This window comes from Sceloporus undulatus, chromosome 2, assembly GCF_019175285.1.
Source record: "Sceloporus undulatus isolate JIND9_A2432 ecotype Alabama chromosome 2, SceUnd_v1.1, whole genome shotgun sequence".
Classification (NCBI taxonomy): Eukaryota; Metazoa; Chordata; class Lepidosauria; order Squamata; family Phrynosomatidae; genus Sceloporus; species Sceloporus undulatus.
The window spans coordinates 295,337,622-295,364,878 of record NC_056523.1 but is presented as its reverse complement, the minus strand read 5'-3'; the positions used below and the strand labels follow the sequence as shown (position 1 = coordinate 295,364,878).

Genomic DNA, 27,257 nt, shown 5'->3' with positions numbered 1-27,257 from the left:
CCATATGCTATTGTCCCAATCTGGATTGGCTTCCACAAACTGCTCCATTTTTTAAAAAAAAATATGATTTAACTACAAAAAAATAATTTAACATTATATACAGTTTGGCTCTTAGTAATAACAAAAAAATTCTAAAAGCTCTGTGTGAAAGTTACATACCACTTATTTCTCTGTGCCAATCAAGTACTGTACACAAGAATTACAACCATGTAAACAATCTAAAAATGTCAACCTCTAACAATTAATCTCTTATCCTAGCCATACTAATTCTTAAATACAGCCATGAATCCTTGAGATTCTAACCATTTCAGCTAGATACATCAGTTCTGCTGCCATAAGGACTAGTCTGTGTTATTAAAATAAATTGGCTCAATTCAAACACCGCACTAAAGCTTGCCCCAGTCATAGTCTAGATCTCAAATCATAGTTTCAGCTTCCAAATGTACAACAGTTTCTATTGATAGCTTTGCCTTTCTGTTCCACACTCAGCTTCATGAATTCATAGTTCAGGCGCAGTGCTGGCGCCTGTTTTTCCTCTGGAGGGATGCCGCAGCCGCCAAACCGCGTGGCTTCCCTGTGGAGGAAAAAGAACCCGAGAAAAACAAGTTCTTTTTAAGCTGCAGGGTTGGTGTAACAAGTGTGCCACTGGTGCACTCGTTATGTAAGCACCGCACAGCTCTTACGTAACAATGGTGGCGCCCAAGTACACAGGGTGCCACCATTTACGCTGTCCATACGTACTAGGGTTAGGGACCATGCGGTTGCCACACGGTCCCTAACCCTAGTATCGGTCCTGGTACGCCACTTATTGGTGGTGTATACCGGGCCTCAGTCTCATTTCCATGGTGAAACAATTTTTTCAGGTAGATGGATGGTTGTAAATGCACCTTGTTGATACAGATGTCACAACAAACAATAGGATAGAACATGGAAAGCTATCTTCTACTTAGTGAGATCACTGATCTATCAAGCCCAGTATTGTCTAAACTGATTGGAAAGAAACTTCCCAAGGTTTGCCATCTGGGAAGAACAGAAGTATCAGCGATTGGATGCCCAGAACAGAATTAGCATATGATTTACTGCTGAGCACTGATCCTTTCCCATGGTTAAGTTCCCTGTTTGCCAAGATATCTTAACTAATAACTAAGCCTTTATATTGAGCCATTATTTGACTTTTGACAAGTGTCAGCACACAAAGTTCTCCTGTTAAAACACAAGTGTATTTTCCCTAATCTTTTGACTTTGTTCCCTATTTTCATAGAATCATAGAATCTTAAGAGCTGGTATCTATTGAAATTTGTTGCCATGTAGGAATGCATAATGCAAGGACTTCTGGAATATGCCTATCCAACCTTCATTTAAAGACCTCCAAAGATGGAAAGTTAATCACCCTCTGAAGGAGTCCATTCGACAGTCAAATAGCAAGTACAGGACAAAAGGTCTTCCCAATGCATAGGTGGGATTTCTTTTCTTGTAATTTGAATCCATTGGTTTGTGTTCTAATCTCTGGAGTACAACTTTCTAGTCAAGTATCACCTACTGTGTACTTGTGCATTTCATTTTTCCTGCCTAGGTTTAGTACTTTATTTTTTATCCCTCTTGAGATTATTTTGTTTATTTTGGCCCAGTACTCCAATCTATCAAAGTATTTTGAATTCTGATCCTGTCTGTTGCTCTCCTCCATGCCATTTCGTGTCATCTGTTAATCTGATAAGCATACCCTTTTGCTTTCCTGGGAAACCTATGTGGTCTGTCTGCCTATCTAAAACTCCCCTGAAAGTACTAAATTCAAGTTTTGCAGCCTAGTACTTTTGCAGTCCTTGATATGTGCACCTTTTTTCCTTTTCAAACCTACAGAATTTCTAATCAAATAAATGTAAGCCAGTGCGGTGTAGTGGTTTGAGTGACTATGACTCTGGAGACCAGGGTTCAATTCCTTGCTCAGCCATGAAACCCACTGGGTGACTTATCACATACTCTCAGGGAAAGGCGATGGCAAACCTCCTCTGTACCAATTTTGCCAAGAAAACCCCTTGATAGGGTTGCCATAAATCAGAAATTACTTGAAGGTAAACAACAATAACAACAAATATAGCTTGATGTCTAAGGCCCCATTCCCACTGGCCCAGTTAACGTGGGTGGAACAGGGTAGATCCAGATGCCCCTCCCCCAAATCTCTCTGTGAGCGAGTGCCCACTAGATTTGAGGGGCATTTTAATCTGAATGCCTTATCGGGTTTAACTTGAAGGCGCCTGCTGTCAATCAAGCGATTGTCATAGGTGACGTTTGCAGGGGCATCGGAAGTGTACTCCCCCCTCCTTTTTTTTAAAGAGCCATGCACAAAATGCCCCAAAGTGTGCACATTTTGTCAAAATTTACAATCTCTTTTTGTGTGTGTGTGTGGGGGGCATTTGGGTCAGTGCAGGTTATGATCTGCCCTTGGCCCCATTTTCAACCCCAAAATGCAAGCTAATGCATCCTGTATCCCCAGCTCCTTGCCACCCCAGAATGCCTCTTACATATGTAATAATAATAATAATAATAATAATAATAATAATAATAAATTCCTCACCTTGGAAATGCCAGAAAAGGATGTGATTGCCATGCATTCTTTTTTGCTTTTAAAAGCAATTCAGGGCTAGCCCTGAAGAGACAGTAACAAAAGCATGTATCGTTTTGCCAGTTGCCTAATTGACAAGAGCAACAAATGTAACATTTGAATTATAGCATTGATTCGCAAAGGAAAAAAAGTCTAGCCCTTTGCAACATTTCCCCTTTGCTGGAAGCCAGCAAATAGAAGGGAAAGTGAACAAGCAGCTAGCCATGTTCTATCCATATATATCTGCCTCAAGCAAAAAACAAAAACAAAAACAAAATGCGCATATTTTGTCAAAAATAATTTTAAAAAATAAAAAAGGGGGGAAGGTGCCTGATGGGAGCTCAGTTCATGCCCTGCCTTTGACCTGACCTGACCTGACCATTTTCCTCCTGCTAGAGGAGCTTTGCCATTGCCTTCCACTGAGGCTGAGAGAGAGTGACCTGTCAGTTCCAACTGACCCATGGTATCAATTGGGAATAAAAGGGAAATGCAGCGCAGGCATTCTGACTGTAGCATCTGCATATAACACCAATAATCATAATCATCATCATCATCATCATCCAGGGGCAAGAGGAAATAAAGCACAAGCAAGCACACAGACATGTCACCCAAAAAATCATGTGCATAAATTGTCAGAAATAAAAGAGGCTCCTTCTGCTGCAGCTGGATTTCCCTACATCCCCCAGCTTAGCCCCACAGCCCTATTTCCCTGGGCAATCCTCCTCCTCCTCTTTCCTTCCGACCCTCCCCTCCCAAGCTGCCCTGGCTCTTTCATCCTCCTCCTCCTGCTCCATTAGAGAATGCCCTCCATGGCTCCCTTCTTCCCAGGGCTCCCTCCTCCTCCTCCTCCTCCTCCTCCTCCTCCTCCACCCCGCCCTCCCTCTTACAGCCCTTTGCAGCCCAAAAGTCACCCTGGTTTCCCTTTTTGCCTCCTCTCAGCCTCCAGTCCTTCGGCTCTTTCCTCCTCCTCCTCCTCCTCTTCCTCCTCCCCTTGGATGAGGGGAGGGAATGCTCTGACCTCTGCCCGCCCTCCGACCCTAATCCCTCCCTGAATTTGCCCCAATCGTGATCGAGGGCAAGTTCATATTTCGTGGAACCCGGGTCTTTTGGGAAAAGACAGATTTTAGCCCGATTCTGGATACCCCGGGGTATCTCTGTTCAGCATTCAGCTGCACGCATTATCACTTCCACCCACCGCTCTGACCACATCTCTCCTGTGTTGGCATCCCTTCACTGGCTCCCCCTCCCTTTCCGTATTCAATACAAGCTCCTGCTGTCAACGTTTAAAGCCCTCCATGGACTGGCCCCTCCTTACTTATCAGACCTTCTTTCTCCTTACCTTCCCACCAGGGCCCTCCTTTCTGGTAGTCAAGGTCTACTGTCTCAGACCAGGATTTCCTCTGCCCCATCCCGGATTCGCCCCTTTTCACTTGCTGCCCCTCACTCCTGGAACCTTCTTCCCCCACAAGCAAGAGCCATCACTTCTTTAAACAGCTTCAAAACGGAGTTGAAAACCATCCTGTTCAGAGTAGCCTTCCCAGGCATTGCATAATTGTCGCTTGCTATTTGGTGTTCTTTTGTTGTCTGTTTATCAAACCATTTCCTGTATTGCTATGTACTGTATATGCATTATCCTACTTGAGAGTATGTATTTTCCCTGGAAAATGATTAACCATCCATTAAGAACCCAAGCCCTCCCTCCAGTCCATCTGTCTTGGTCCAGGCCTTGGAGGTAGAGAGGAACTGCTGGACCTCTTACCCTTTCCCGCCACCACTCCCTTCTCCTTCTGTGTCATGTCTTTTTAGATTGTAAGCCCGAGGGAAGGAACCGTCTAACTAAAAAGATTGTATGTACAGCGCTGTGTAAATTTACAGTGCTTCATAAATAAAGGTTAATAATAATAATAAAGGGGCATAATAATAATGGAGCCCTGGTGGCGCAGTGGTTAAATGCCTGTACTGCAGCCATTCACTCAAAACCACAAGGCTGTGAGTTCAAGACCAGCAAAAGGGCCCAAGCTCGACTCAGGCTTGCATCTTTCCGAGGTCGCTAAAATGAGTACCCAGACTGTTGGGGCAAATTAGCTTACTTGCTAATTAGCTTACTTGCTGTTCACCGCTATGATCTTTGGAATAGCGGTATATAAATAAAACATATTATTATTATTATTATTATTATTATTATTATTATTATTATTATTTCCTTGTGCAAGCCTCGACATGGATTGTGACAGAATCGGGCCCAATATGAACTTCGCGTGCAAATTTCGAATCCTGAGCCAGGTTAAAAGGTAGTCTGAATGGCCCCTAAGGACATCTAAAACAAAAATACAACATATCCAGGTTCATGGGCAGATATAGTTCTGGTATCTCAGCTAAGAATGCTTTTAACCAAGGTGTCCGTTCTAGGGATGTGGAGAGAATGTTGAAAAGAAAATGGTCTACTGGGAGCACTGCTGCAATTGCTTGAAGAACTCCTTTCATACTTTATCTGATTATACCGACTTCCTTATGCCTAAGAAACCAGGACATTTTTTATGTTATATTTGTGTACAGTGGTACCTCGGGATACGAAATACCCAGGTTACGAAATTTTCGGGATACGAAAAAATCCCATAGGAAATCATTGTTCCGGGTTACGAATGTTTTTTCGGGATACGAAGAAAATTTTTGGTGCTTTTTTCGGCTTTTTCGCACGAAACGCGGCTTTTCCCCATTAGCGCCTATGGCAATTCGGCTTACGAAGGCTTTTCAGGTTACGAAAGCGGCCGCGGAACGAATTAATTTCGTAACCCGAGGCACCACTGTACACAGGCTCTTTCATAGGTTGTTCAGGGAAAGACAATATAAGAAGTCCAGAACACATAGGAGGAATCCATACTATAGATCTTCTGTATAACCAAATTACCCAGTTTCAAGGATGTGTGAGACACTGGCATGAATGAAAACAAACAAGACAAGGAATCCAAGCTTTGTGTTTATACATGTAGTGTGGGAAAGAGCTACAATGCAGTTTTGAAACAAATCAACACCACAAAATAATCAAAGAGAAGGATAAATGCTTATTCGAGACTGGTTCATTAATCTGGCTGGCAAGATGAAAGAATTAATGTAAGACCAGAAGGAGAGGTGGAGAGTGACCATATGACATAAACTTTTACCATAGAATCCAAAAACTTTTTAAAACTTGATAAATGTGTTTGTGCAATAGAAAAGAATACAATCAGTGTTGAGACACTAGAATTTGAACACTAATTTTTCCTAAGGAAAATATTCTCTTATTGGATCTACTGTAAAAACACCATTTCCTTCTGTGATGAACTGTTAAATTGTCCTGATTAAATCTACAAGAGAGTCCCCAGAAGCTCTGTCATCTTTGTCAAAAGCCAGGGCATTACTATAAGCAAGAATGAAGACAGGCCAAAAGAAATGAAAAGCAAAACATTTTCACTCAGAATAAACTCACATAGAGCAATCCATCTGTGCCTACTCAGATGTTAAAGGCGTTCTATTCAGTTCAACAGATTTTTAGACAAGTGTATACAGGATTGCTGTTTTTTGCACATGTTGAAATGTCCTTAAACACGAAGTATGAAAACAAAAACAAAACAAAGCAAAAAGATCAGCTAAACTTACATAAGAAAAAAAGGTAATAAGTCTATGATGTGAAGTGTTGTATGTGCAAATTAGTCAAAACGTTCTATAGAAGTTATACCAAACAATTTGGTCTCAACTGATTTCCCTCTAAAGCACCGTTTTACTAATAAAGTCTGTCATGTTTCCTTTTACTTCTGCTCCCTGCCTAACCAAGAACACTTATGCTGCAGACAGATATAAAGAACGTCTGTACTTTATTATTACTGTTTTCAAACATGAGGGTCAGTCATTGTTTTTTTGTGCCTGAATCCCAGGTGTAACCTGATATCTGCAGCACCTAGCAGAGACTAATTCAATCAGTCTGCAAATCTCCATTTTGAGAATGGATTTAAATGCAGACCTTATGGCTAAAATACCCAGCCTATTTCCCCCTTATTTTTTCACCACTCTGCATGTCGCATCCCCTCACTCTATGAAATGTTTTATTTATTTATTTAACTATATATTGTTACTACCTTCCAAAAGTGTAGTCTAAGATGGTCTACACTATGAAAGGGTAAAGTTCTATACCAATAAAGAATAAGCCCCACTTACATGTTAAAATAATCCAGTTAAAATAAATTAAAGATAACAGCACAACACAATACAATATAGTTTAAAGATGCAATATGAAGAAATACAATAAAACCTTTTCAGCTAAAAGCCAGAGCACACAGGTATCTTTGCAATTCCTTCTTAAAAAGCAGCTAAGGAAGCTGTCAGCCATGTGTCTCTCAGGAGGGAATTCCACAGGGTCAGAGGTCCATGATAGTGAAGCCCTTCTCTTTACTGCTTTCTAGTCATAAAGATCTTTGTGCAGTGGCATCAATAGGGGGATGCTCGGAGTGAGGCCTGCACCAGGTGACATCCCAGAAGAGGAGTGACACCTGGTAGGGCTTTCCTCCCAAAGCACTCCTCCCAGCCTCGCTACAGCAGTGAAGGCCTCCTCACAAGGAGACCACTGCAGTGGCATCAAAAGAGAGGGTGGATTGCACCTCTCCCGGCTTTGCCACAGCAGCAGAGACCTCCTCACAAGGACACTTCCACAGCTGCAGCAAAAGGAAGGGCTGAGTGCACCCTTCTGGTCCACTGGCATCACCGCAGTAGGCTCAATAAATCCCAAACTGGTAGTGGCTGAAAGTTTTCTTCTGGTTTTGAAAATCAGGTTTTTTTTAATGTGGAATAATATAGGGAAAGGGACTGCAATGTGTTTAAAAGATGAATTAATTATTCTGTTCCAGAACTTCTAGGAGAAGCAATTCATAAAGTTTGGAAAGGGGGTTCAAGGGCCCCTAAACAGCACCATATGACAGTATGCATCCCCAGGATTGAACCTGGCCCATTCCAGTTTAAAACACAAAGACAGCACTTGAGGATCATGACTAAGAACATCTTTAAATGTGCATATTCATTTTTGATACTAATAGTAGCTTTCATATAACCAAAAACATTTATTTGTATTGATTTTAGTAAAGTTATATGGGCATCAATTCCTAGAAAGATAATATACTAATGTATACCTATATAAAAAAGTATGCGTTATCACTATGCCTGATTATTTGCATGTCATTTTTCATCTGGAGCAACTATGTTTATAAAACTTGAATTGCATTTGATGTGGCTATGGGTTTGTCCAGACCGCTCCAAAGGGAGGCACCCAGTTTCCCTCCAGAAAGATGCTGATGCAGCCAAACTGTTTGGCATCCCTCCGGACCAAAAAGAACTTGGAAAAACTGGGCTCTTTTTGGTGCGTGGGGACAAAGTCATCAGTGCGCCACTGGGGCACTGTGATGCATCCACAATGCAAGCGCGGCACCCAGAGGTGCAGATACAGCGCCGTGCTTGCATCATGCATGCGCGTCACATATAGACGGCATCACGTAAATATGACGCCATCCATACGAGTTAGAGTTCTGGAGCATGCATATGCTGCGCACTCCAGAATCCTAAAATTGGCCCCAGGCCACTGCAAACTGGCAGTCTGTTCTGGGCCTAAAAGAATCTTTTTTTTATGTCTACAATGTTATAAACATTCTTTAAACTGGTGAGCAAGTTTTCAGCTTGCATTTGTTATAGTTGTGTACCTTCAAGTCATTTCTGACTGATGGTGACCCTTTCAAAGGGTTTTCTTGGCACAATTTATTCAAAGGGGGTTTCCGCTTGCCTTCTTCTGAGTCTAAACTCCAAAACATACTGCAAAAATAATCCAGTTTTAAGATCGCTTTAACTACCCTGGCTCAGTGCTAGGGAATCCTGGGAATTGGAGTTTATTGTGGCACCAGACCTTTCTGATAGAGAAGGCTAAATGTCTCACAAAACTACAGTTCCCTGAATTCTCGAGCATTGAGCTGGGGCAGTTAAAGTGGTCTCAGGCTGGATTATTTCTGCAGTGTGTTTTGGATCCAAGTCTGTGACTTGCCCAATGTCATACAGTAGGTGTTCATGGCCATGTGGAGATTTGAGCCCTGATCTCCCAGTGTCCTAATCCAGCACTCAAACCACTATACCACTGTGGCTCTGTTTCAGCTTGTATACTGAAACTTACATCCTAAGCTTAACTATTTCAGCTGTATATTTGATGTAATGCTGCTGTTGTGTCTGCATGGTCACATTTTGTGATTACACTTATGTAACATCCCATCTTCACTAATTATGTCCTGGAGAAATACATCTTGACATGTCAGATAGTTCAGGAAGTTTTTAAAAAGAATAAATATAACAAATGATTAAGATGATTGTGTATATAGAATAAGCAGCACAGACAAAAAAATAAAGCCACAGACAGCTAATTAAAGTAAGATTTGCAAAGATTTAAAAGTGCACTTACTTGTGACCAATCTCATGTGCTATGGTAAAAGCAGACCCTAAGCCGATATCTTCATTAATGCTGCAACTCCTTTCAGGCTCACACATTCCAGCAACAGAGGCCAAGCCTGAACAAACAAAAGGAGACACAAAGGGTCATGCCAAGGTGTTTCAGTCTTAAAAGCTCTAGTTATAAATGCCTGGATTCCTTTTAATAACCTCCATGCACACAAGCAGCAGTTGGCAAAAGGTTAACTTTCTAGTCATTGCAAAATCACTGGGGGGAATTTCACTTTGCCGGCTAGACATTAATATTTTCTGAACTGCAGTCGCTGCTGGAAAATGTCTAGACTAGGGGTTAGATTTATAAATTTTACTTCTGGTAACTTGGGACCACCTAGTAACTTGAGCCAGGAGAGGGAATTCAAGTAAGCATTTCTATTTTAACATTCTTGAGGTTGCAGAAAGCAAAATGTATCCACATTATTTTTCTAAAGAGATCTGTTTAAGTTTAGTGGGTTCATGAAACATACAAGCAATATTTTTAGCTATGAAAACCAAAGTGGTATATTTTTAGGAATTGTTATTAAAAAAACCTCTACACCAATTACAAACAAAAATATGTTAAAGCTGCATCCACGAATGCACAGAGATATTGTATTCATCACCATTTTCAGAAATTAAATTCATTATCTACAAGTATTTAAATTTCCTTGAATGGAAGAAAAGCTTCAGATATTTCCAAATACAGTTGACCTTCTTTAACTAGTTTTTTTTTATCCATGGATTCAAGCATCCACAGCTTGAAAATATTTAAAAAGAGTATAAATTCCAAATAGCAAACCTTGATTTTGCCATTTTATATAAGGGACACCATTTTGCTATGCCATTGTATTTAATGGGACTTGAGTATCCACAGATTTTGTTATCCATGGGGGGACCTGGAACCAAACCTCAGTGGATAACAAGGGTCCATTGTGTTATGCAGTCTTTCAGTACTGCATAGGATGTATGCTAGTGTAGTATTAATTTACAACTATTGATGAATTAATGACCTGCTGCAGCCTTGAAGGTATTCCTTGCTAAGAACTCTTACCTGCAAAAAGTATTAATATACCCACCCAGGGGGTTATGTGCTAAAATGCTACAACAAAGCAAGAACTGAAGATAGTCCATTCTTTATCACAAAAGGAAATTCACATTATGCCAAATTACTTCTTTGTAGGAATAGGTCATAAGGAACCATGTCACACCACTTCTTCAGGGTTTGTACTAGCGTTGCACCTTTTACTGCTCAATTCAATCTAACTGTTGTCCATCTCGGATCCCTCCAGATTTTTTGGTTTATAATTCCCATCAAATCTTGGACAGCATGTCAAGGATGCTGAAAGCTATGGTTCAAAACATCTAGAGGGGCCTAAGGGGGAGGGGGGAGAGGGAAACTGTTCTGGCCCATAAAGAACCAAAAAGATTCTAACACTACACATACTGTACCTTCTTATTTGCTTTTGTAGACCCCTTAACGTGCCCCCTAATAACGCCTGTAGGGGCCACTGTACTCACTGACTCTTCCCTTGATCCTTGCCTGTCTGGCTACCTCTCACGCATGCTGCTTTTATGTTTTAAATTGGGACACTGGTATGCTGCAAAGCAACTCACTTGCATGCAGTGCCATCTCTATGTCCTAGAATGGCTCTGGACCCCACCTCTATGATATTCGTAGGAAAATAAAAATGTCAATGAGCTTCAGGCCACCATTTCATTTTGAAGCATACTCAGCAGGTGGGGCTAAGGTGGAGAAACAGAATTGGAAAAATGTTTTTTTCTGCTGCTGTTGTTATTGCCATCAAGTCAACTTCAATTTATAGCAACCCTGTGAATGAGAGACTTCCAGGCCTTTCTACCATCAACAGCCCTGCTCAGGTCTTGCACACTCAGGACTGTGGCTTCCTTGACTGAGCTTATCCAATGCATCTGTTGGATAAATTACTCGGGAATTACAAGAGATCACAGAATCTGCGGGGTGTTCTGCCTATGCTCTGTGTACATTCCACCTGGTTTTTATTTGTCTGTGTATTTCTCAGCATCACTACTTTACACTCTGTAAAACTGTTGTTTTGTTTGTATCTGATGGGTTGTTGTGGTTGTGTGCTTTCAAGTAATTTCTGATTTATGTTGACCCTTGCTGATGTTGTTATGTGCTTTCAAGTCATTTCCAATGCATGACAACCTTAAGGTGAACCTATCACGGGGTTTTCTTGGCAAGATTTGGTCAGAGGAGGTTTGCCATTGCTGTCTCCTGCGGTTGAGAGCATGTGACTTGCCCAAGGTCACCCAGTGGATTTCATGGGCGAGCTGAGAATCAAATCCTGGTCTCCAGAGTCATAGATTCAAACAACTACATCACACTGGCGACCCTAAGGTGAACAAAGCTTTCTTGGCAAGACATTTTTAGAGGGCAAGATTTGTTCCTCTGAGGCTGAGAGAATGTGGCTTGCCCAAGGTAATCCCACTGGATTTCCATGGTCAAGTAACATTCGAACCCAAGTCTTAGTCCAATACTCAAGCCACTATACTATGCTGGATCTTGGTGCTTTGTAGGGGCAACTGTGCAATTTAGAATTAGGGGATCAACCTTGCCTCTGGCTTGTACTGTAATCCATTTTCTTGTCTACAATACTTGTTTCTAAGCCTAATGTGTTTGTGTTCACTGGAATAGATGAGGTAGAAAACTGTGAGTTCAAAAGAGTGTTTTTGTGTTTTGGAGATCATACCCTACCTCTGTCTTGTACTTAAGTTCATGAACAAATTGTTTCTTTTGGACTCTGTAGTTTGCTTTCTGTGACATGCATGCTTTTTACTGGCAACAGCGGCTATGAATAAGACACCTCTCCCATAAACATACATTGCCATTTGGAAGAACGAGATTATCTGGCCCAGTTTCAGTCTGGTTCAAGCCAGAGTATAGCACTGAAACAGCCTTGGTTGCTCTGACTGACAACCTACTTCAGGGGGAGTGCTACCCTGTCAATCTTCCTAGATCCTTCAGTGGCTTATGATACCATTATTCATGGTATCTTACTGGACCAGCTCTGTGGGATGGGAGTAAGAGGCACTATTGTACAGCAGTTCAGTTGGGAGGCCAATTCCAGAGGGAGATTAACCCCCATGGCTATTAAGCTGCTGGGTGTCACAGGGGTCTGTCTTTCCCCCCATGCTGTTGACTGCTGAGTAGAACACCAGACACTGTGTTATGTCAGTCTTAAAAGAATTGTCCTGGCTGTCAATATGTTTCCAGTTTAAATTCAAGTTGCTTAAAATGGCATGTTAATTTGAACTTTGATACTTAAGGTAGAGCCTTTCCTCATATGTGCCTGCCCGAGGATTAAGGTCTGCTGATGGTGCCTCTGCCATGCTCCACCAGTGAGGTCAATACATGGGAGAAGGCTTTCTCAGCTGTGGCATCATGGAGCCCAACTGGTACTTAAGACTCATTTCATTTAGCTGCTGACTTAAACCTGGTTGTTCATCAAGGACTTTGGGCCTCATTTTTTTGTTAACTGCCCTCAAGTTGACCTCAACTCATGACAACTCTATGGATGAGACATCTCCAAAAACCCCTATTCTCTACTGCTCTGTTTAGGTCCTGCAGATTCAGACCTGTGACCTCCTTGATCGAGTCCATCCATCTGGTGTATGGTCTGCTTTTCTTTCTACTACCTTCAATCTTTCCTAGCGTTATTGTCTTATCTAATTAGTCATGCCTTCTCATGATGTTGCTGAAGTACAACAGCCTCATTTTCATCATCTTGGCTTCCAGGTGAAAGTTCTGGCTTGATCTGTTCTAGGACCCATTTATCTTTTTGGCTGTCTACAGTATCCTCAACACTCTCTTCCAGCTCCACATCTCAAATGAGTTGGTTTTCTTCCTGTTTGTTTTTGCCAACAGTCTCAAGAACTTGATCAGGAGGGCTTTAAACTGAGTTCCGAGGGGAAGGGAGACAATATTAAGGAAGGCGAAAGGGATGGCGAAAATAGTCAAACTGACATAGAGGAAACAAGGCAAACAGTGCAAGGACCCAACAGTGGGAGGCAAAAAAACTTGCACAGGCAGCAAGTAAAAGGGAACCAAGGTCTGCGATGTCTCTACACAAATGCACAGAGCATGGGAAATAAGCAAGATGAACTCGAACTCCTAGTACAACAAAGCAAATATGATATAATAGGCATCACTGAAACCTGGTGGGATGAGTCTCATGATTGGAATGTGGAAATAGAGGGGTATAACCTTACTAAGAGAAATAGGCCAAAAAGGAAAGGAGGAGGAATAGCACTATATGTCAGAGATATTTACACCAGTGAAGAGATCCTGGACATCAATCATGGAAGCCAGGTGGAGAGCATCTGGATAAGAATCAAAGGGGAGGGAAACAACAAGGATGTTACGGTGGGAGTCTACTACAGACCCCCAAGTCAGACTGAGGAATTGGATGATATCTTTCTAGAACAGATGACCACACAGTCAGAAAAGAGAGATGTAGTAGTGATGGGCGACTTCAACTATCCTGATATTTGCTGGAAGTCAAACTCAGCAAAATCCTCAAGGCCTAGCAAATTCCTCACTTGCCTGGAAGACAATTTCATGGTCCAAAAGGTGGAAGAGGCAACAAGGGGGTCAGCTGTTTTAGATCTGATCCTAACCAACAAGGATGACTTGGTTAATGGGGTGCAAGTGGTGGGATCATTAGGTGGAAGTGACCATGTTCTCCTGGAGTTTGTAATACAGTGGAAAGGAGAAGCCAGGCATAGTCAGACACACATCCTAGACTTTAGGAGAGCGGATTTCAGTGAACTTAGAGAAGTATTGAGGGCGATTCCATGGTCAGAAATACTAAAGGATAAAGGAGTTCAGGACGGATGGGAGTTTCTCAAAAGAGAGATACTGAAGGCACAATTTCAAACAGTTCCAGTGAGAAAGAAAAACGGGAGGTGTCTCAAGAAACCAGGATGGATGACTAAGGAACTTTCAACCGAGCTAAGTTTGAAACGGAACATGTATAAGAAACGGAAAAAGGGGGAAATCACAAAAAAGGAATTCAAAGAAATAGCAGGCATGTGTAGGGGTAAAGTCAGAAAAGCTAAAGCGCAGAATGAACTCAGGCTTGCTAGAGAGGTTAAGAACAATAAAAAGGGCTTTTTTTGGATATGTCCGCAGCAAAAGGAAGAAGAAGGAAACGGTAGGACCACTGCGTGGAGAAGATGGCAAAATGCTAACAGAAGACAGAGAAAAGGCAAAATTACTCAACACCTTCTTTGCCTCAGTCTTCTCAGAAAAGGCAAAGGGTGCTCAACCTGAGGATAATGGAGCAGAGGACAGAATAGGGGAATTTCAACACAGAATAAGTAAAGAGATAGTAGAGGAACACCTTATTAATCTAAATGAATTTAAGTCTCCGGGACCAGATGAACTCCATCCAAGGGTATTAAAAGAACTGGCAAATGTAATATCGGAGCCATTGGCAATAATCTTTGAAAACTCCTGGAAAACAGGAGAGATCCCAGCAGACTGGCGGAGGGCAAACGTTGTCCCCATCTTCAAAAAGGGGAAAAAAGAGGATCCCAACAATTATCGTCCAGTTAGTCTGACATCAGTACTAGGAAAGATTCTGGAGCAGATCATTAAACAGAGAGTCTGTGAACATCTAGAAGGCAATGCCATAATCACAAAAAGTCAACATGGGTTTCAGAGAAACAAGTCATGCCAGACAAACCTAATCTCTTTCTTTGATAAAATTACCAGCTTGGTAGATGAAGGGAATGCTGTGGATATAGTATATCTTGATTTCAGTAAGGCCTTTGACAAGGTTCCCCATGACATTCTTGCAAACAAGCTTGTAAAATGTGGGCTAGACAAAGGAACTGTTACATGGATCTGTAATTGGTTGACCGGCCGAACCCAAAGGGTGCTCAACAATGGCTCCTTTTCATCCTGGAGAGAAGTGACCAGTGGGGTCCCACAGGGCTCTGTCCTGGGCCCAGTGCTATTCAACATCTTTATCAATGACCTGGATGACAGAATTGGGAGCATACTTATCAAATTTGCAGATGACACCAAATTAGGGGGAATAGCTAATACCCCAGAGGACAGGATCAAGATTCAAAATGACCTGAATAGACTAGAAAGCTGGGCCAAAGCTAACAAAATGAAATTCAACACGGAGAAATGTACAGTGGTGCCTCGGGATACGAAATGATCGGGTTACGAAATTTCCGGGATACGAAAAAGTTGGATTGGCAAAAACTGTTTCGGGTTACGAAATATTTTTCGGGTTACGAAATTCATTTCGGCGCGAAATTCAAATGCTGCAAAGTGCAGCTATAGGCTTTCCAGTGCTAACGGAAAAGTGTTTCGGGTTACGAAATTTTCGGGTTACGAAAGGAAAGGCGGAACGAATTAATTTCGTAACCCGAGGCACCACTGTAAGGTATTGCACTTAGGGCGGAAAAATAAAATGCACAGATATAGGATGGGTGACACCTGGCTGAATGAAACTACGTGTGAAAGGGATCTAGGAGTCCAAGTAGACCACAAGTTGAACATGAGTGAACAGTGTGATGCGGCAGCTAAAAAGGCCAATGCTATTTTAGGCTGCATCAATAGAAGTATAGTGTCTAGATCAAGGGAAGTCATAGTGCCACTGTATTCTGCTCTGGTCAGGCCCCACCTAGAATATTGTGTCCAGTTCTGGGCGCCACAATTCAGAAAGGACATTGAGAAACTGGAGCGTGTCCAAAGGAGGGCGACAAAAATGGTGAAGGGTCTGGAAACCATGCCCTATGAGGATCGACTTAGGGAGCTGGGGATGTTTAGCCTGGAGAAAAGAAGGTTAAGAGGCGATATGATAGCCCTGTTTAAATATTTGAAAGGATGTCATATTGAAGAGGGAGCAAGCTTGTTTTCTGCTGCTCCAGAAAACAGGACCCGGAACAATGGATGCAAGCTACAGGAAAAGAGATTCCACTTGAACATTAGGAGGAACTTCCTGACAGTAAGGGCTGTTCGACAGTGGAATGCACTTCCTCGGAAGGTGATAGAGTCTCCTTCCTTGGAGGTCTTTAAACAGAGGCTGGATGGCCATCTGTCAGGGATGCTTTGATTTGGATTTCCTGCATGGCAGGGGGTTGGACTGGATGGCCCTAGTGGTCTCTTCCAACTCTACGATTCTATGATTCTATGATTCTATGATTCACTGTCCAGCTCTTACATCTGTACATGGTGATAGGAAATACAACAGCTTGGATAATCCTAACTTTAGTGATCAGTTCCATATCTGTACTCTTTAGGATCTTGTCTAGTTCTTTCATAGCTGCCCTTCCCATTCCTAGTCGTCTTCTGATTTCTTGTCTGCAGCCTCCGTTCTGATCAATATTTAATCCAAGGTATTTGACAGTTTCAATTTCCTTATCATCTAGGTTGAATTTATGTAGAGACTCCATGGTCATTATTTTTATTTTCTTTATGTCCAACAAAAAGCATTTTTCAAAAAAGGGACCTTTTCAGACTCCTCAAGTCTTGGGCTCTGAGCATTTTAGGAATACTGTGTGTACAAATTATTTGGATTATTGTTCTGTAGTGACAGTCAAGTGGATTTGGATAAGGAAGCCCTTTTTAATTTATATAACTGTCACTTGCCCTAATCAGATACAATAAACTGGACAAAATGGTAACGTGGGGGGACAATACTTGACCAACTATAATTCCATATAGGTGAAGTTACAATCATGTTTTTACTCCCAGTCCATATAAAAACAATGTCCAGTGTCCAACAATGTACTTCTGTATCTAATGACAGAGGGATTGGGACTTTCTTCCAATGCAGTCCTCCATAGCCAAAAAACTTGCTTCAGAAGGTTTCCAACACATTTCTAGGATGTACAAACAGCTGAAGGAGGGAGCAATACAGTAGATTCCTGCTCAGGTTGTCTAAACTCACTGTTACCCCACAATAAATGATTTTTTTTTTACATTTTGCTTTAGAGTAGTTGTCATATGTAATGCACACAGTTCTTATCCATGGATAAGGATTGGAAGTCACTCCTAATGAACATTAATACTGTGTTTCCTTGAAAATAAGACACTGTCTTATATTTATTTTTGTTAAAATATATTTCTATTTGTAATGAAAATGTTCAGATGTGTCAATGGTTAACTAAAGTTTTAAATGGTTTCTGTTGAAGGCCAGGAAGTCTAGGCCTGGAAGAACAAGTGTTCAAGGACGAATGGCTGAGACAAAATATAAGTATAATATGTTGTTGTTATACTCTTGTGTTGCATGGTGACTTCATAGGAAAGAGGTGTGTCCACTTGGTGGGTAAGTTGATCTTTTGAGAGAACAAAGACTGATGTCATGTTCAGGTTTTTTTTTTCTTCTGGCATGGACACTGGAAAAGAAAGATGTATAGTAGCCTGCTGTGAATGTGTAAATAGCAACTAAAGTCAATAAACCCTCATTTGAGTGAAAATCTGTGTTGAAGTTACTTTGTTCCTGAGTTCCAGAGAAGACTGCATCTGTTCCAGTTGGTGCCAGTTCAGAACCACCGGGCAAGAGACATCACCCATAACAAAGAGTTTTTCTAACTATTTTTCCTCAAGAAGACACACTATGGCTTATTTCAGGGGATGTCTTATTTTTAGAGAAATACATTAGCAGTCCTCTTTACCACTCCACAACGGTATGCTGCATAGCTATGCCTATCAATTTGTCTTATTTTTGGTATATGCTTATATTGCTAAAATGCTTAGAAATCCTGCTACGGCTTATTTTATGGGTATGTCTTATTTTGGGGGAAATATGGTAATACCTCTATATCTTATAGATTTGAAAGAGTTTACATAGCCAATTTTCCCCCCCAATATGCAAACAAAATGCAGAAAGGACCTATCCACAAACCACTGCTGCTTACGTGGCATCTGTCATTCTTATTTCAGTGTAGCAGTTCTGCTGTTTTATGTCCAATTTCCCCCTCATTTTTGATATTTCATAAATCTAATTTCTTCTTTTCTCTCTTTTCTCATGGCATTCTCATCTCGCTTTTATAATGCCTTTCACAATGTCATAGGAATACTTCTGTCCTACCTCTACCCCAACTGCAATAATACAAGTTCTTGAATATTCAGTCTAGAATCACCTTTCTTCAAGGACTCACTTCCTCATTCATAGTTGAGAACAGTGGGCAAAATATATATCCTATTACTTGTTATTTGAAAAGTGATAAAATAAGATTTATGTATATGGTAAAATGACAAAAATATACAGTAAAAACAGGAACACAGAACTGGAAATGGTGCACACACACACACAACCCCCTCCCAAAAAACAAAACATAAAATGATCAAGGGTATTCAAGTATCTCTAAGTATGCTGAAAGCCACTCGCCATAAAAGGCAATGATGTGCACCCCATTGTTTTAAATGGTGCTTGAGCATCCACAGATTTTCCATTATGCGAGGGGGGGGCAGAACACATAAGAGAAGGGTGCCCTGTATTCAAACAGGATAGACTAATGTGCTTAGGACATTTTACTTTCTTTCTGAATATTATTAGGACAGAACAAGTTACAAGGTCACAAAATAATACAGAAATGTGGACAGAGAAATTTCTCTTTCTCTCTCATTATACAGAACTAGATTAGTAGTACATTCAGCACTGACAGAAGAAAGCATTTCTTCACAAATTATGTAGAGAGATCTTGTAGCACCTTTGAGACTAACTGAAAAAATAAGTTGGCAGCATTAGCTTTCCTAGACTTCAGTCTACTTCCTCAGATGCATATAGTGGAGTGGAAACCAGGGACAGACACATATATGCCATTGGTATATGAGAAAATCACATACCACATATGTCTGTCCCTGGTTTCCACTCCACTATATGCATCTGAGGAAGTAGACTGAAGTCTACAAAGGCTCATCCTGCCAACTTCTTTATTTCAGTTAGTCTCAAAGGTGCTACAAGACCTCTCTACCTACTGATTCTGCAGACTAACACGGCTATATCTTTGAATTCTTCACACAATAATTAAGGTCATTGCCACAACAACTGGCGAAGAATACACTACAATCCTCAACTATTCCTCCTAAGCACAAAAGATTGTACTTCTCCATCAACATGCTGAGGATTGCACTGCATCATATTTTTTTAAAAGATTGAAAAAAATTAGTAGAGTCTAAGGCTGCATCTGTACTGCAGAAATAATACAATTTGATGTGGCTTTAACTACCATGGCTCCATCCTATGAAATTCTGAGATATTTAGCCTTCTCTGTCAGAGAGTTTTGGTGCTATAATAAACTACAGATCCCAGGATTTGATAGCACTGAGCCATGGCAGTTAAAAGCAGTGTCAAACAGCATTATTTATGCAGTGTAGTTGCACCCTAAGTCTAACAACAATTATTATTAAGTATGTGAAATAGAACCCCTCGATATACCAAAGCAGTATGCAACTGAATACAGTCAGCCCTCCTTATACACGGATTTATTATACACGGATTCAAGCATACACGGTTTGAAAATGTTCCAAAAAAGTATAAATTTCAAATATCAAACCTTGATTTTCCACTTTTTATAAGGGACACCATTTTGTTCTGCCATTATATTTAATGGGACTTGAGCATACACGGATTTTGTTATACATGGTGGATCTTGGAACCAAACCCCAGCGTATAACAAGGGTCCACTGTAGTTACAAAGGAGGGATTTTGCATACTATTTGTGAGCTTACTGAAACATCTGGTTGATAAATATTGGCAGGGAAAGCCTAGTATCTATCCTAATGCAATAGAGTCTCAATTATCCAACATAAACGGGTGGGCTGATACTCGGGTAGCTGAAAATGTTGGATAATCCGGAGGGTCAAAGAAAAGCCTTGAAATCGCTGTGAATTGCAAACGTGTTGAAGTTTAATTGCAGTAACAGTAAAAGTAACGTTGCAGTAACGTTACAGTAACAATATTTTTGTTTTGTTTGGGGGCGTGTCTGGGCGTGCAGAAATGCCAACTGCCACACCCCAAGCAGCCGTGACATCGGATAATCTGGAATGTCGGATTACCAAAGGTTGGATAATCGAGACTCTACTGTATCTGTTTTTCCAGGTACAAAGAAATCAGAAATGTCTTCTGGTTTTAAATGAAAGAATGTTCCCTGTTAGTTCAAACAATAAGTCCAGAAACTACAGTTCAAACCTGAACTGTTTAAACAAAGAGTTTACCTATCTCTTACACCCAAAACTTTGGACATAACAGGAATTCTGGTGAGTTTAAAAGCAGAAGTGAAAATGTTCAAAGTTCTGCATCAGAAGAGAAAGGGGGAATAACGTGTGTGTGAGCTCATACAGATTCCTCCACAAAACACAAAGCTATAACATTACATTTTTAAAAGTTAACTCAATCACACCACTAATACAATAAGTTTATTACTGTTTAATGTGGCAGATTAACAGCTGTCCAGTTTATGAAAGATAGCCCTTTCTTGTCCCCTTTATCTGAAATCCTTAGCTGTAAGTACTCATGAATTGAAATTTGGTCATTGAACATACACTCAAAGGTTCACAAATATGAGTCTTGGTAATCAGACAAAAAAATTGCCATGGTCACTATGGAATCCTGAATCCACAGTTCAGTCTGATGTCATGGACAAGTGCTTGTGACAGACCATGAAGTAATGGGCAATTTTTTCCCTGCACCAAGCATATGTGACAATTAAAGGAAGATATGTGACATTCTGCATTTTGCAGGATTTTACAAGCTACCGGACAAAACTGGGAAGTATCCTGATGCAGCTTCCTCCTTCTCCTTGCTTAATGTATCCCTACAATCATAATCCATAGCATCTTTATCATCACCCTTCCCTTCCCGGCACAAATCAATACTGAGCACATTGTCTGTAGCATGGTTGCCCCGTGCTTCAACTAGTTTGGGCTGAAAAGAAAAGGAAAGTGAAAGTGGTGGGCAGTATTGATCATTCTGCAATTATCAGGTGGGGAAAAACAGCTTTTATGCTCAACAACTGTTGATGAGAGAAAGAGATAATGGCATGGAAATGTTTCTATCTTACTGCATATAGGTAGACCCTGAGGGGACTCATTATGTGGACCTCTGTCTATGCATCAGCATAAATTTATTCTTAAGATATACTTAAGGGCATCTTACGACAGGCTGTAGGAACAAGCTATAATTTGCAATTCTGGACAACGCTTTCAGGTTTGAAAATACAAGAGAGTTCAAAAACAGAGTGCAGCACCTGGTCTAAGTATCTGCACCCAGGTGCTAGACAGATGTGCAATATAAGAAAAATGACTCCCTGAAGCTACCAAACAACTGTAGAGGCACTCCATGAAGGCAGCTTAATGAACACAGCTCCTTACATGGCTCCCCATGCAAGAAAATGAGAATGGGGGGGGAAATCTCTCCAGTAACAAATTCTCTCTCTCAAGATACTTGACAATTTAATAGTGAAACAAGAATGCCTGATGAACATGAATGCAATTTCAAGGACAAACACAGTCTCTCAATACTACAGAAGCAATTAAAATATTAGTACTATAGAGGAATAATTAATATTAGCTGTGGAACCATTTTTATCGTAAACCTTGTGTTACTGATGGCTTATTGATCTGATGTTATATAGGCATTGTATAGACTAATTTAATTAATGAAAAAAGAACACCAAACATTTAGCAGAGGAAGGTTTACAAAATCTAGACTAATTAATATAGAAAATAGTGTTGTATTCATAATTCTAACATTGAAAATTAATGCTGATAAAAAGTATAAAACAACAGCCCAAGGTTTGGGAAATTATTGTAGTTTCAGTGTTCTTCATTGACATTAATGGTAAATTTGTTTAAAAGCACAAACAAAACCCCATAAAATGTACATTAACATATGGTAATGAATTTAGGGGAAATCTTTACAGTACCAGGAGTAATGAGCTATGCGTGTTTTTGCAAGCACCACATTTTTACAATTAACATTTCTGATTACTTGTGTTCTTTTCTGGGAGTTCCCTTTGCATATGTGAAATCTATCAGAGCAATTTTTGTAAAGAAGCAACCAGCGATCGCTTCCCTCCCACAACCCTCCTAATTGTTGCTTTGATCACCCCATAGGTTTTTAAGTTACTGCAGCTGTTTAACAAAAACTATTCATATATTTTAAACATGGTTTCTTGCAAGCAAAATTGTAAGGTCCCTTTCTGCATAAACATATGAATGTGAGGAAACCATCTCAAGAAACATAATCTACAAAAAGATTCAAGAAAATAATAATAATGTAGGTTACATTTTGCAACCTTACCCAGTGTTCCACAAGGCTTGTTTTTATAGGTGCAGATATCATATCTGTAAAAAGGGGAAAGTAGATAATTTATAAGAGATTCATCCCAGTAATACATTTTTATATTTCTCAAATTTCTGTAGTGTAACTCCAGTTGTCAGGCTGCAGTCACAGAAATCATGTGCAGCCAGCTGGAGTTTCAAGTCTGCATTCTGGTGTAAACCACAGGCTGCAGTATACTCACAGCCTCTGGCCTCAGGCCAGTGGGACACCTGCCAGGAAGGAAAAAAAGGTTAAAGTGGACCTTTGTAATCTCTGGCCTTATAAAACAGTCTGCCACTCTCATGAAGCTGTAGCAGTATGTCTACATAGTGTTACTATTTCAACAAGAAAAGGAGCAAATTATTGTTCCAAATCTGTTGAAATCTTCCCCCCTTTAAAGACACCACATGTGATACTGAACAAGAATGTTTAGATGCTAGCAATCTGTTGCATCCTTGCTTGACCAAAGTATTTCCTGAAACCCAAATTAGTTAAACAACTGTACACTGTAATATTAGGTGGTACATAGAAGACATAAGAAGAAACAACACTGGATCAAGGCAAAAGAAGATCAGCACGGGCCCTTTGGAGCCATTCTTTACCTCCCCCTTGATTAAACAAAAAATAGTCACATAAATATAAAATGGGAATTGTAATTATATACTATGTACACATGGGGATGGCACTTTAAGACACTCTTGCTGGTTAATATCCTGAACGAACCAAAATGTTAATTTGTATGCTGCAAATAAAGGGACAAATCCAATATTTTGCTCTGTTTGTGATTAGGAACCAAGTGTCCCATATACATGTAAAAAGGAATGACATTGGGGACTCTTGCTCTTTCTAGTTTAGAGAGAAACCAGCTCCCAATCACAAGGAGGACTACTGTGACAAAAGACCTTAAACCTCTCTCTGGTAAAAGCAAAGGCATGATGTAATCACTTGTGTAGTTTTAGCTACAGGCCAAGGATGGTGGAGCCCTTCATGTTTCTCCAACTTTAACTTAGAATTAAGTGCACTTTCCAGGTTAATAAACTAAGCAATAATTTAAAAAAAACACCTACGAAAGTAGAAAGATAACAAGAATATGGGGCCTAGCCAGTGTATTGCAGTGTCACTTGTATCACTAACTGCCTGCTGGAAGGAAGTGGTTGGTGTGAGGAGATGATGATGATGATGATGATGATGATGATGATGATGATGATGATGATGTTTATTTCTATCCTGCTCTTTTCCCAGAACTGGAACATAGAGCAGCAAGGAATACTTCTCTTTGGGGAGGGGGAGGTTAAGGTAGCTATCTCTGGGTAGAAAGTCTGGGAGGTTGGTGGGTGATGCTCTCAGGAGTGGGATAGTGGGATTCCAATCCTAGGATGACAGGTTCTATATAGTCATTAAAAAAAAAACATACACACACAAAGCTCTTGGCAAAGGAGGGCATTGCACTGAGAAAGGGAGGGATGCATCCCTTGGTGGGCAAACATCCTTTTTCATAAGAGATATGCCTCTTGGAGAAGGATGCTATGATCTGATCTGATTGTTAAAAAAAATAGACCTCTAGCCTGATGAAGAGATCTGGAAGTTGGCAGCGGCATCAATGGGGGGGGGGGGGGGGGCTGGCCCACGCTGGGTGACACCTCAGAAGAAGTGGGGGTGTCACCCAATGCAGGTGACACCCCACTGCACTGTCCCTCCACGTGCTCCTTGGTGCCGCTCCCTGTCCCTGCGCCATCCTATCATCAGGAAAAAGATGGGGCAGTATGGGGCAGGGAGCATGCGCCACCCCAGAAGGTGAGTGGGTGGCATCTGGTGCAAGGACATGGTGTACAAAATGTTCAAGATACTAGACTCCAGGGTAATCCACTGAAACTGAATCATAGAATCATGAATGGTGGGAGATTTGAGACAGACAAAAGTACCTGTTCACACAATACTGTACATAGTTAGTGGAATTCACTGCCACAAGATGCACTTATGATTACCAAGATGGACCCCTTTAAAAGTTTACTGGATACATTGCTGGTGTATATGGCTATCATTACTGGCTATGCCTGATTACCCCATACTTGCTCCTAGGCTTCCCATGGTCAACTGGATGGTTGCTATGTGAACAGAATGATGTACACTGATACGTTTAAGCACATCATTTTATGTTCTTATTATCTACACCTCAATATTCGATCTTCAGTAAAATGATGAGAATACTGGCCCACCTTAAAACATTAAGATAATTTACTGCCTGCTTTACCAACCTTCCAACTCAAGATTCTGATTCTATGAACCCGACACCCTTCAGAAGTCTTAGACTATAATTTCTGTAATCCTTATTGGCTACACTTGGTCTGACAGGAATTGTAGTAAAAATATCTGAAGAATACCAGGTTGGGGAAGGCTGATGTGCTTTGAATATTTAAAATGCATTTTTATCATGTATTAATATTATATTATATTGAGCACTGTAACTGCAAAATAATCATTCAGGTATTTTACTTATCTTAAAATTCAGGCATCAAATTTCACCATTATACCTGATACTACAATAGATTACATACAATTTATTGCACCAGCCTTTGATAGTATATCATTCTGAAACTTATCTTGGATATGAAGGACACATGAGGAACGCATGAGGAACTTCTAGACACAGTTTAATTTTCTCATTTATTACAGCATAAATCATCTATACTACCACAATATTTAAGTCAACTGGAAAGCCTGATTACATGGGAAATCCATCTGTATTAGTTTTCCCACAGAGCTTAGTATAAAGCTAAACACCTCTAGCATTAAAGAAATAAAGTATAAACATACAATTAATTGCTTCTATATTTCAGGTTTTCTACATAAATGTGATTTGTGGATTAATTACTATATATTCATCATTTAAGTGCTTAATATAAGATTTAATATGAACATATTAAGAACAGCAGTATTTCATATAAGATATAAAACCCTTGACTTCCAGTGCCATAACATCTGCGAAATCTTATAGAATGTGGTACAAGGTTAATAATAATAATAATTTGTTTTATTTTTTAACATCATTATGCCTCAAAATAAAACATATAGTTCACTTGGTTTTATTCTCAAAAGTCTGAAAACCAAGAAGAAAAAAACTATTCCAAGCCAAAATGGAAAAATGTAATATTCATATCATGTTTCTCAGTGGGAATAGTTTTTCTATTCCCACTGAGGTTGAGTATCCCTTATCCAAAATCCAAAATGCTTCAAAGTCCAAAACTTTTTTCAAGGGGGCCTGTGACAGTGGTGCAGAGCAGACGGCTTGGGAAGGAGGGGCTTCCAGCCCCTCCGACTGCAATCGGACCGGGACTGCAACAACCATATAGCCTGCTCACAAAGCGGTCTGCCATCTGTGATCCCAAGCTGGCACAGCCAGGAGTCAATTTAAACTGACTCCTTTTTAATCCAGTCATTTGGACCAGACGGTGGAGTTAGAGTGGCTTCCGGCCACTTTGAGAGCGTGCAGCATCTAGACGCCAAACCCCCAAAGCAGCCAGAAGCTGCTTCTTTTGGCTCATGTGTTCCGTGCCAGTAAGACCTTTCTTTTCAGATGGTTTGATGTACTCAAACGTGTTTCATGCACAAAATTATTTTAAAAATGTATACTCAACCTGTATTAGTTTGCCATTTATTTCAAAACTACCATAAACAAAGAAAATTGTTGACTATACAATAGTTTCTTTTATTACATTAGCTGGGTTGCTGTAACTTATACAAGTAGGGGGGGAAACTTTTCATTTCACAGCATCACTGATAAATTTAAATTAAAAAGAGTGAGTCCGGTGAGGTGTAAGAATTTTTTTCTCAAATTAGCTTAATGTGTTTTGAGGTTAAAGTGGAACTATTCACTGTAAGAGTCATTTCATCATGGCAACAGCTATAGTGCTTTGGCTGGAAGGCTCCACTCTGTGTGAAGGTAGAAATAAACTTTAGCCCACACTAGTGCTGCTATTGGCTGCATCTTCACTGCAGAAATAAAGCAGTTTGACATCACTTTAACTGTCATGGCTTACTGCTATGGAATTATGGCATTTGTAGCTTGTAAAACATTTAGCTATTTCTGTCAGAGAGCTCTGGTGACACAACACACTACGAATTCCACAATTCCATAGGATGGAGCCATAGCTGTTAAAGTGCTGTCAAACTGGATTATTTCTGCAGTAAGGATGCAGCCATTGCCATCACTGAGGCATTACAGTGTAACTTTACCTAACAGGATTTTGTCTCCAAAGCTGAAAACTAGACTCCCCCTGTATAACTTTGAAGCAGGAAGGAGAAAATCCAGAATATGGTGCAGTATGAAAATTTTCTTGAGATTTGAAAGATCAGAATGAGAGTTGATTTGGATGTTTGAGAAATAATTCTGCATTTGAAGATAAAAAACACTCAGCTCATCCTCCATACTATTTGAACAGCAAGGAGCAAAGATGCAAAAATATTATAATGTTCAAAGATATAGTGATGTTAGTCTGGAAAATCAGTATGCAAAGAGATCTAGTAGCACCTTTGAAAATAACTGAAAGAAAAAAGTTGGTAGCATGAAATTTCATAGACTAGAGCCTACTTCCTCAGATGCATTATGCTCAAGTCTACAAAAACTCATGCTACCAGTTTCTTTCATTCAGTTAGTCTCAAAGGTGCTACTAGATCCCTTTGTATATTGTAATGGTGTATTGAAAACTGAGATGAATGAAAGTCAGTGTGCATATTTGGGATACAGTTCCCTGTCTGAAGATCCTCACAGTCATTTAGAAAGGAAAGATACAAAACATACTATACTGTTTCTCAATATGAAAAGTCACGGTGTCTCAGATATGATG

General features: G+C 40.3%; 1 protein-coding gene across 2 annotated transcripts in view; it reads right to left on the bottom strand.

Moving 5' to 3' along the window:
- ADAMTS6 (ADAM metallopeptidase with thrombospondin type 1 motif 6) overlaps positions 1 to 27,257 on the bottom strand; it is a 177,107-nt gene that overhangs the window by 89,543 nt on the left and 60,307 nt on the right. For both annotated transcript variants that reach the window (XM_042449962.1, XM_042449963.1), the window contains exons 8-9: positions 22,393 to 22,436; positions 9,063 to 9,168 (exon numbers count right to left, since the gene is read on the bottom strand). In XM_042449962.1, coding sequence (XP_042305896.1) covers positions 9,063 to 9,168; positions 22,393 to 22,436 — 150 coding nt within the window. The remainder of the gene's footprint in view (positions 1 to 9,062; positions 9,169 to 22,392; positions 22,437 to 27,257) is intronic.